Source organism: Callionymus lyra, chromosome 2 (genome assembly GCF_982586985.1).
Source record: "Callionymus lyra chromosome 2, fCalLyr1.hap1.1, whole genome shotgun sequence".
Classification (NCBI taxonomy): Eukaryota; Metazoa; Chordata; class Actinopteri; order Syngnathiformes; family Callionymidae; genus Callionymus; species Callionymus lyra.
The window spans coordinates 32,197,101-32,209,092 of NC_141819.1; the positions used below are offsets into that span (position 1 = coordinate 32,197,101).

General features: G+C 36.9%; 2 protein-coding genes across 3 annotated transcripts in view; one reads left to right on the forward strand and one right to left on the reverse strand.

The window, feature by feature from the left end:
- apc2 (APC regulator of WNT signaling pathway 2) overlaps positions 1–3,546 on the reverse strand; it is a 29,508-nt gene extending 25,962 nt beyond the window's left edge. The window contains exon 1 of the mRNA XM_087784713.1: positions 3,348–3,546. The gene's annotated coding sequence lies outside the window, so the exon portion shown is untranslated. The remainder of the gene's footprint in view (positions 1–3,347) is intronic.
- A 2,819-nt stretch (positions 3,547–6,365) lies between these two features.
- Positions 6,366–11,263, forward strand: diras1a (DIRAS family, GTP-binding RAS-like 1a). 2 transcript variants are annotated; one of them, XM_087784745.1, is made up of 4 exons: positions 6,366–6,487; positions 8,916–9,076; positions 9,210–9,380; positions 10,745–11,263. In XM_087784745.1, exons 2-4 carry the CDS (start codon positions 8,939–8,941, stop codon positions 11,033–11,035), a joined length of 600 nt encoding a protein of 199 aa, XP_087640871.1. In that variant the 5' UTR covers positions 6,366–6,487; positions 8,916–8,938; the 3' UTR covers positions 11,036–11,263. The 2 variants fall into 2 exon arrangements, with proteins under 2 accessions (XP_087640871.1, XP_087640872.1); XM_087784746.1 differs by having other exon boundaries at positions 6,390–6,487; positions 8,909–9,076.
- The last annotated feature ends 729 nt before the right edge of the window (positions 11,264–11,992 follow it).

An 11,992-nucleotide genomic window follows, 5' to 3' on the forward strand; every position in this document is an offset into this window, starting at 1 on the left:
CGTCTTCTGCAGAAATCAGGTTAAAACAGCTCCGTTAGACAACCTTATAATGTATTTTACGAAAGAACTAGATCAGCTAAGTAAAGACAAACAATGTTACTCTAAGAAAATAAGATCAAAAATTCTAAATGAGCTCAGAAGGTGTGTCCAAACTTTTGGCCTGTACTATAGATGAACAACGTGTCCAGATATTGTAAATATTTGCATCCAAAGAGTCATAAACACAAATGCAACACACTCCAGAAATCTATCGTTGAAGAACGGCGATTTATTTGATCAAGCTTAAAATGACTTGGGGCTCGGTAGCCTTTGTGCAGATACCTACCTAGTTAGGTACCTTCACTTAATCATCAATTAATAGTAAAAAAAAATGTAATGCTTGGAAAAAAGTCAAGTACAGTGATGTCGTCACTGCAAAGAAATTGTGTTTGTACGATAATACGACAAAATAATTCATCAAATGTTGATAATGAAAAGGAGAAAACAGAGAACCTTTAAAGCAAATTTCTTTCACCCAGAACTTGTGACAAATATTGTGATCTTTCCAGACTGTTGTGTGTGTCGATCAGTTACTGTCCAGTCTATCAGTTGTTGTTTCACTTCCTGAGGCTCGGACACTAAAGCGATGAACTGCCAACAGTAACATTATATACTGTGATGTCAAAAGACAAACGTAAACACAGAAGCATCGACATGTTGAAGTGAGATCAGGCCACAAGATTGTTAATGTAATCCAAACATTTGATTCAGGCTTTGATGATATGTAATAATTATATACGCTTTATTTTGAGGTTGTCAATTTAAATCTAGGAAAAACATGTTAATATGTCATAAAGGTATCATTTTACCTGAAATAAAAATTAAATTTACTTTAAGTTTAAGTCGTATAATTTAAACTAATGTATGCATAGAAATACAGACACACAAGACGGCAAGAAGAATTTTAACCTCTTTTTAAAAAAGAAAAAAAAATTCTAAAATGTTTTAACCTAGAAATAAGGTTAAGAACTACTACTTAAAGTAGTAATGAAATTATAACTAGCAGAGGAGTAAGTTAACATTTTAAATCATTAGTTCTATGCCAAGACATTGACAGACACTTTTTAATTTTTTATTTAATTTTTAATAAGCGATCATTGGTCATCTTGTTCACTCTCTAGACCGCTTTCCAGAGTGTCCCTGCCGGACCACAGTAGCTATTTCACCGCGTCATTCTGTCAAGCATCGGTTCAGCTCGCAGAAATCGATCCGACGCCGTGATGGAAAGATCCACACACGGATCAACGTTCGCTCGATCGTTACTTGCTCACAGAACAACAACATCCACCCTAACATGACCTGACATCGCTCTGTCCAGCCCAGAGAACTTCCTGCTCAACTCACTGACTCATCGCCCGAGTCTCCGTCACCACGGCGTCCTCTGATGTGACCTGACAGGGTCGAGAGGTCACATGATCCCTCGGGAAGTTTTACAGTCGAGCACAGTTTCAACCGTCGACATTAGCACTGATTTTTTAATTAGATAGAAATAAAACACACAGATGTAGAAAAGTATGATGTTTTTATCTCAAACTTGCAACTTAAGTTAAATCATATATTTTTTAAATGTTAATCATATATTTTAACATATTTTAATTTATGAATTTACAACTTCAATTAAATTTTTTAACCATATTTTAGAATAATTAATGATATTTGAGGTGCATGCTGGTGATGATTCAATTTACTGTAGAAATAACTAATTTATACACATTTCTATCACTTATTTAAAAATGTTTTGCTCCATTATATAAAGACTTTATGTTGTATTTCTTGAGATACTTTTTGTATTGCTTTTTGATTAAAGTCAAGTTTTTTAGATAGGATACATGTTTAACCAAATACTACTGTAATAATTAGCTTTTAACTTCATATTTTTTATATTTTGTTGAAGTATACCGACAATATTATGTACGATAATATTAAGACAAGCTAATTCTTTGTCTGAATTGTGAAGTATTTTTATTTTAACTCAAATAAGTACAGATATTAGAGTCTCTGAAAAACTACACATGTAGCCTCACGTACCTGCTGGTCGTCTTTTAAGAGGACAAACATCCTGCATTTTAATCTTTTCGACAGGTTAGGAAGCTGACTTCCTGGTGATGGATTCAAGGACAATCGGGCGTTCATAGCTGCTTCCAGATCAGTGCAGGAAGTTTGGATAAAGAAGTGACCGGAAGTCAGAAGAAAAAAGTTTTGTTTCAATTTCATTAAAGACTATTATTTAAGAATTTAGTTTAGCTCGTCATTATTACTATTAATTTACACTTTATTGTATTTGTTTATAATAGTTTACTGATATTATTCAACTTCCCATTACAACTTAAGATATATTATCGATTTTCTTGTTTGCGTACAAACCTTTAATAAGTCGATTCTAATTTGTCATTAAAACTTATCATTATTAAAAATTAAAAGGATGCCAGAGGTTTTCTTCCGATGTGTTTCACTCTTTGTTGTTCATCTGTGAGGGTGAATTTGGAGCCTACAATAATGTATTTGCGAATTGCCATTTTTTCCAATCTGGGCATATTATGTTAAAATATTAAACTGTCAATTCATAAAGAAAAAAAAATAGAAAGCTGTAAAAACAAAAATGGTTGTATGCAAAATAAAGGAAACTTCTGAGAGCAAAAATAAAGATGGAAATCGATTTATTATCAAAATACTACAGTTTAAAGAGGATTGTTGTTTGTTAATAAACGTTGGAATGTGTTTCTTGGACAGTCTTTGCATTATTTAATTCGCCTCAAATTAGCTCTGCTGTGACCCAGATTAGAAAGCAGCACATTAAGGAGTTCACACAAAATGGCTGCTGAATATGAAGAAGTCAGAAGTGGTGATGGAGACACATGAGAGGAGATGGAGAGGAGATCTCTAATGAGAGGAGAGAGGGATCTGAAATGAGCAGAATATTCATCAGCTCTCACGCAGAGAATTAAAGATCCTGCAGGAGAGTCAGCCGGAACAATAACACCTTCAAACACACCAACCCAGATTCTGAGCTTGCACATCAAAAACACCCCGAATAATGAAAAGGTGACCCGGAAATATTAAATTGAGAATCGCATTGATTGGTATTTAAAATAAAGATACATTCCGGAATCATCATCGATTTTAGTGATTTCTCCTCATGACGACGACTGTGAGTCACCATCCCTCTGCCATCCATCCTCCATGCTGGAGGAGAAGAACCCCGCATCCTCCCATCCCCCCAAAACCGCATCAAAGATGAACGGATGGAAACGAACCCCCTTTCAAGACAATTAAAAATAAAGGAGACCAAACAAATGTATGGGTCTAACCTTCACAGGGATCCAGCTCCTCGGTTCCGTCTCTGCTGCTCCCCGAGCCCGGCTGCTTTCACGGCCGAACCGGGCCGAACCCGCGCCAGCTGCAGGCACAGAACCGGTCCAGTGGAGCAGTTAGTCCGGGTCAGTCGGGATCACACGCGAGGAAGGTGAGGATTTTGGAGAGAAAAAGAGAGGAATTATTGTTTTAGCTCATGGTGTCGAGGAGGGACGAAGATGCGCGAGCGTGCACTGAGAGAGAAAGAGGGCGTGTGCGTTTGTGCGCGCGCGTGTTTGTGTGTTGAACAGCACTCCAACAGTGTCAGCAACAAATACACGTTTATACTTTTTCACTCAAGAGAAACATTTTTTCTCCAAATTGGATGAATCACTGCATTCATTGTGTTTCCTTTTTTTATATCTTTAATTTCAAAGAAAATATTATTGGATTATCTACAACGCGGTATTAACCTAATAAAGAAACAAGTCTAAATGTTAAAAAATATTATAATAATAATATTTTTTTTAATTTTCCCTTTTTTTAAAACGGCTATAGTTAAGCAAATGATTCTATAACCACTATTTGCCGCTCTTATACTAGCACACAGCTATGTCTAATATATTAGCTATGAAGCCAATGGCTCTTCCGATTATTTCTATGAAATCATAAATTAAAAATAATCAGCCTCAAACAGAGGCTTTTTTCTACCCATTGTATTGGGAAAGGGTGAAGGTTTATTATATTTTCTAATTCATTTAAATTTTGATCAAAATTTACCAATTTAAGTACAATACCTGACACCTGATATGTAAAGTATATTTGAAGGCGAACTGTATCGCTTTAAATATTTGAGAAATTCAATCTTAATTCATCAAATCATTTAAATTGAAATCTTGTTTTATGTAAGATGGTACAAGGGATTGTGGGATTTTAATTTCTATTTTCGGAATACTACTGAATTAAAGAGCATTCAGCAATTCTCAACATGACAAATAACCAACTTCACTGATTCAAGTCAAAGCAAGATCGAAACCCGTGGATTATATTCAATACATTTTATTTTTTAAACACATGAGGACACAGATACCGGTCCATTAACTCGTCCTCTCACCGTGCTCTACAAATGAACCCTGCTAGAAGAGTGCCCTCTAGTGTTTATAGTTGAGAATTACAAAGTAGGACAATTTATATAAGCGAAACAAAAGAGTATAATAATTAAATTTTAAACCTTTTTAACCTCATGTTTATAAGCGACACACACCTTCCAATAGATGGAGGTTGAAAATTGGAATTTCAAGTAATATATTTTGTGAACTACGTTATTGTTTTGTGACAAACGATTATTAAATTATCGATGTATTGTTTTTCATTGTTAAGGCGCTTTGTGACCCTGGTCTGTAAAGGTACTTTACATATAAGTATCACTTTCTTACTTACTTACTTACTTACTATCTTGTATCAATAACTGTAATTGTATAACCCACAAACATTTCAGGATGACACATTTGTCACTGTACAGTTCAACCCCCTGTACTATTAATATTTCTCTGCTGGTGACGTCTGCGATGACGTATCTTCTGAGGCTGAAGGTGCGAAGGAAAGATGTATTTTTACTCTGCAACAAAGATCTCAGAAATGGTCCTTCCGGTGCTGGCTCTTAGAGAATCAGTCAAATGTGCTTCCTAGTACAAACCACTAGAGGGCGCGTTAAACGCTTTGCTTGTTTTAGGATATTTGTTAAAGTCTCTAAAAAAGTGGTCAAGAAAATGAAATAAATACGTTCATAAGTTAACCAGATAATATATAATAAATAATTGAAAAATATTTGGACATTAACTAATTATGTTAGGTGTGTCAATCAAGCAAAACAACTTGATCTGTGCAGAAAGATGGAATACCAGGCTTTTCATGATTCTTTGAGCACACAAGTATGATAAGAGTTCGTTCTGCTAAAAAAGAAGGGAAAGACCTGCACGTCTTCTTCCTGACCCTGATAATGCTTTGGAATATGTCGCCACATTCTCTTGTCCGTACATCCTTCAACTTATTCAACATTTGAAAAAAACATCAGAAACCTGGTGAGAAACTACCAGAAGAAGAACTGGAGTATTGAAAGCTTATGTGAAATAATCTTTAGCAGATGGAAGGAAGCCAAATCACCTTCATCATAAGAGCCAACTACAATGTTAAGTAATTTATATTTATAGAGCGCTTTTCCAGACCAGGGTCACAAAGCGCTTAAACAATCAAAACAATACTCAATAAAATATATACTTTAAAGGTCAAGGAAAAGCCTGCACAAATAAAAATGTGGTGTTTCTTGAAGGAGTCAGTAGATCCATCAAGCGCAGAGAGAGAGGAAATTATATTAGGTGTGTCAACACTCCTCTTATATGATCAAGACCATCTTCAAGGGCGGAAGCAACACTCTCAGACACTACCTGGGACTGGAGGCTGCAGGTTGACCGTTGATCATTACTGCTAACCTCAGACCAGACCTGTGTTCAACCTTTCAGAAGTTGCTATTCATCGTGGATCTAACTGTACCAAGGTAGGCTTGCTTACTTGCTTACTTACTTATATTCATGAATGTTCTCTATATGTGTATCTATATCCTTTTGCTCTTTACTATTAACTGTAATTATAAATAATTAAATAACAACAAAATAAAATACATATTTGTCAATTCCTGACTCCACATACCATGTGACTGATGCTGTCCAATCAGGGGCTAGGGACACTTTCAAAGACTACTAGTACTACTGTGTCAACTAACACAGCAAACTCGTTCAATGAAATGCATCATGAAGCCTGAATATTACATTGAACTCCACACAAGTACACATCTATTCAGGATATGATTTTACAATCCGGGTTCTCTGTCTCTTATTGTGAAACACCAAGAACGTCCCTCACGCACTAAAGCGGAAGTGGAGCGAGTGAGCAGGAGGACGGAGGTGATGATGAAGATGACGATGAAGATGGAGGGAGGAGGCGGAGGAAGAGGAGGTTCTGATGCTGATCAGCAGCAGGTCTGACGATGACGGTGATGATGCTGATGCTGTGAGTCACATAGCGGAGGGTCCAGGACGCTCACAGGCGCACGAGAGTAGTCCAGCCTCGCACGCTCGCCCAGAGGATCCACGGACACGCGGTGAGTCCACGAACGCGCGCCATCACAGCCCTGCTCTGGTCCTCAGGAGTCAAGAGCGATTAGCATGATGAGAGGATTTAACACATCTGAGGATGAGGGACAAAGCAGCGCGTCTGTCGCGGGTGCGCATGCGCGAGGGAAGATTCCTGCAGGGATAGAAGTGGAAAAGAAGGTGTTATTGGTTTAAGTGCCTCTGAGCAGAGACCTGGTCTTAAGTTTAGATCTTCAGTGAAGCGACGATGTTCTGGTGATGCTTCGTGATGAGGACACGTGATGTGAAGGTGCGTTCACTGTCAGAGGAATCACAGGCAAACTTTTGACTTGATCTGTGCCACAAGTACACGCTGTACAATACATGTCTGAGATGATGCCTTCAGGGGTTTTACAGCAGAGACATCTCAGAGTAGAGTTGTTTCTTCACTAGTGTAGACCAATATTTTTATTTTATTATTTTCGTTGTATTGTCTGTCGGGGTAAGTCATTCATTATTATTTAAGCTTAAAGTTAGAAACCCTTATCATCCGTATGTCTGCCTATTACCTATTTAGTGTTCGCGTTTTGTATTTAACATTTATATTATATTTCTAATAAAAATAAATGATTCGTTGTTAAAATACTCCTCCAGATGTATATTGCACCTTTTATAGTACATACTGTATAAAGATAAACATTTGAATGTAGATTTGTGAAATATATATTTTAAATGTAATTGTTTTATTGTAACTCTTTGGTCTGAATCAGCTAAATCGAAAAATACTGTAAATAATACCAATCAGAAACTGCTTTATTTACCAAATATACTTTGACAATATACACATAATTTTCTTTGGCTGTCTGTGACTAATCAGAAATTTGCTATTTTCTTGCCTGCAGAAGATATAATGAAATAATATTCCAAGAAAAGTATTGTCATATTATTATTTCCATCTGATGTATTTACTTTTTCTATCTTCCATCATACATTCTACTGTGGTAAAAAAAACAAACTAATTAGTAACACAAACTAAAAATATAGATGAAACAAATACGATTATTAACAATCCAAAAGTTAAATTGTTCCTAGTGTTTTACTGAAGAAGACAGAAGTCTATTTTAGGTTTTAAATGTCCTCCATGTGTGAGAAGCAATTTTTAATATTCAGTGATGAGCGTGTGTGAAGATGCAGTCAGTGGTGATTTCCCTGCCGCCTCCGCACAGGAAGTGACATCATATGAGGTGGGCAGTCTGGTTGTCACAGCAACGGGGCTGCCAGTGATGCAACGGTGACATGTTTGCAGTAGTGTGTGTATCTGCGTCGTCGTTCTTGGTCATCAGGTTTCCATGACAACTTGACCACACACACAGAGTAGTAGATGGAGTTGCCATGGTTACAGGAGACAGGTGTGTCATTCAGAGTGATAAGTCAGAGTTCTATATTTCATTTTGAGACGAGACCAGCCTCTGCATTATTAGAAAACACATTTTATGTGTTGGAATGATCAATTTTTAAAAGAAATAATGCTATATATGTTCTTAAATTTCATTATTTATTGAATTACTTTTAATCTACAATATAAAATTCAATCAAACGTATTTATTTCAGACTTCTGACTCAGAATAATACTATAAAACTGACCATATAGAAATGTTTCTGATGGGCCGACTAACAATTTCATTACTAGTTGAACTGTACACATGAGTTGAACTTTGTCTTTTTTTCTTTTTATGTCCTTTAAATCGGATTCTTTGGGTTTTCTTTTTTTTTTTTATCACTATCTTAAATTTAATTTCCATAAAATGAATTAAGAAAATGTAATATTGCAAGACAAAGCTTATTTTCAGAATCTCCCTTTGAAATTATGTTTTTTTGTCAATATGATTTTACAGTACAGAAAGAAATGCAATTACAATTGCACAGCACTCCATTGATGTATTAATAATATTTATTATTATTCAAACTCTTCTGTTTGGGGCAGCTTTTAGTTTTTTATCTAAGTACTTTAACCTTTATTTTTCAATAAAGTCTGTGTATAATAAATAATTTGATACATTTTTTTCATTTACAATTAACATAGCAAGCATTCAACTTCCGGGCGCTAGATGGCAGCTGTCATTACGTCCTTGGCAGCCAAAGGTACAATGAAATCCACGAGATCATGATGATGACTGAGGACAAGAGGATACAGTCGACACCAGCTCTTCTTTTAATCAAAACAGAGTAGAACCATCACATAATGTCACTCAAATGTAGTGTCCCCTAAAATCGTTCTAAAAATCATGCTAGTGTATAGGAATTACAAGTCACCCTGAGACCTTACACCTTTACATTAAGAACGTACTTTTATTTATTTAATATTAAAAAACTTCCCCTTTAACGGGACAACAGTATGATATGTGGCCCCTGAAGAAATCTGATCGCTGACCCCTGCATTCTTTCCTCAGACTCCAGCTGATCGACTGAGAATCTTCAGAATGCCGGAGCAGAGTAACGACTACCGGGTGGTGGTGTTCGGAGCTGGTGGGGTCGGGAAGAGTTCTTTGGTGCTGCGCTTCGTCAAAGGGACCTTCAGAGACACCTACATCCCCACAGTGGAGGACACCTACAGACAGGTGAGTGCCCAGATATCCCAGCTAATCAGGGTGAGATGCAATTATGCAAACCCGCAGCTCCGCTACAAATGGCGTTATTTTAGAGATACAGCTTGTTAAAGCCTCTCAGTCATGTGATTGATCTCCCCTGCAGGTGATTAGCTGTGACAAGAGCGTCTGCACGCTGCAGATCACCGACACAACAGGAAGTCACCAGTTTCCTGCCATGCAGCGTCTCTCCATCTCCAAAGGTCACGCCTTCATCCTGGTCTACTCCATCACCAGCCGCCAGAGTCTGGAGGAGCTCAAGCCCATCTACCAGCAGGTTCGACCCAGAAACCCTCAATGCAATCACAATAATGTCAGCTTCATCATTATTCAATTGTTTGTTTTACAAAATCATGATCTGGTGCATTTCCTGCAAAGTTCTCTGCCTCCCTCTATCGGCGAGAGGACGTAATAACACAGACTTTATAATCTATATCAACACATATTCGCATTTATAACTTTAAGAATGTCCTCTTTAAAATGTTATTAGTCATTCACTTTCTCTTCATAAACTCTCCGTTCAACAACACAACTGTGAAGATAATAATATCGAAAATAAAAAACAGAGGATATGACACCACCCAGTGGTGGAAAGATGTAATTACACAGACACTAAACTTGATCCTCTGAGCTGTACCTGATGCTTGGTTGGTCATCAGTGTTGGGCAAGTTACTTCAAAATAGTAATGCATTCTTTATAACCTATTACTTTTATTTCAAAGTTATTAGTTCGATTACAATAGTAAAGTATTTAAGTTAATTTCATTGTAATATTTTGTTGTATTATTTTTGCATTACTTTCACAAAATGTCATTTTGGTGCTTTATTTCAATACACAAATGTGATGCTGCTTGTATGACTCACAGCACAATATTATTGTGACAGATATACGGATACTTTTGATACATAACATGTGAAATCAATATTTCAACCTTCATTGTGACTCGAATAAGAGGAGAGATGTTGAAGTGGAAATGAAGGATGAACAATATCAAAGATGACCTAATAAGTTACACAACCCTTTAAAAATGTCTCTCTCCCAGAGAATTCCAAACAAAATGACAGTAAGTTCTTCATCACAAATCTAATAATACTCCTTAGTTTCAGAAGAAAAGTGAAACTACAGACAAAATAAAGATTATACACCATATATTATCCACAAAAATGGACAGAATGCTTTAAATTAAATCAAATTGATTTGGTCTACTGGCAGCTGTAAAAATATATATAGCGACAGGGTTGCTAAAACTTAATAACTTCCTACTTCTCTTAAAACTCAATACATTGAAACTCCTTGAAGAACTTAACAAAGTAACTTTTATATCTGTAAAAACATGCAGTAACTTTGTTGTGGGTCGTACTCCAATAGAAATCTATGACGTCCTTGAATTGTTCAAAGGCTATACTAGGAAACATTTGCACTGCTTTTTCATTTTTAGCTACCCTGTAGGCACATTTGTATTAAAAAATAAACCTTTAATTAAATTGAAATGGGTTTGTGTGTCCGTCGTTCAATCCTCCTGTGACTTCCGCTTAATTATAGTTCGACAAAACCTGGCAGAAGTTTGTGTCATAAATTCAGATCAAATAAATCCTAAATCTTCATGAATCACATCTAAAATAAAACTTTCTCCTCCTCAGGTTCTGGGGATCAAAGGCAGCGTGGAGTCCAACCCCGTCATGCTGGTGGGCAACAAGAGCGACGAGACGGCCCAGCGCGAAGTGGACACCAAGGAGGGTCAAGCTCAGGCCACGGCGTGGAAATGTGCCTTCATGGAGACGTCGGCCAAGACGAACACCAACGTGAAGGAACTGTTCCAGGAGCTGCTGGCTCTGGAGAAGAAGAGGGACATGAGTCTGAGCATCGACGGCAAACGCTCGGGCAAACAGAACCGAGCCGACAAGCTGAAGGGCAAGTGCAGCATCATGTAGAGAGCAGGACGACTCGCGGACCTGAGACTCGGACTCTGAGACTTAACGTCTCTCTGGACAAACACTGGAGCCTGAAGAACAAGAACCACCAGTGGAATATTTGTATCTATTCTGGACTGATCTTCACATGCCAGAAGTCACAAATGTTGCAAATGTTCCAAACTTGATCGTCGATGTTCATCTTTACTCACCGATGTTTACAGATTAAAATGTTTTTGTCTAATTTGACTGTGGCTTTGACTCTCTCTGTGACTCATGAAGAATCATGAAGAACTTAACTTAACTTAAACCCAGGGAACTTCTATTTATGTGCCGTTTGTATGGTACAAGTGAACAACTGAAGGGCTTGTTACACTGTAGTTGGCTTTAAATCAGCTTGAAGTGCGAAATTATAATAACCACTATATATTACAGACAAAATAAGTCAAAAAAAAGTACGAGTTAAAATTAAAAAGCTTGCTCTGCTCCGTATGATTACGTGTTGTGGGGGGTCCGTAATGCTACTGCCATCTGCTGTTCGATTGAATTTATTCGGTAAATGCATCTCTGTCACCATCTAGTGGTAAAATAATGTACTACACATATGCGTAGGTATAATAGATACACGGATGTACACGGTGAATAAACTGGACAAAGTCCAACTTTGTTCCATACGTACACTCTCGTGCTCACAGGCTTACATTGATGATACAAAATGAACACAACATGCTCATGCACATGAGTCACGGAAACACAACTATAAAAGTGACAAACAATTTAAAGATACATCTTTATATAGACAAATGTAGACACACACAATATATAAATACTAAATCTTATAGTGAATAAACATATCCACACACAAATGTAAACTCATGCAAGTCTCATGCACATCTTTTCAACACAAAAGTAAAACGTGAAAAGACATATTTCCAAATAAAAATACACACTACATACATATGTTATCCCCTCAGCCAC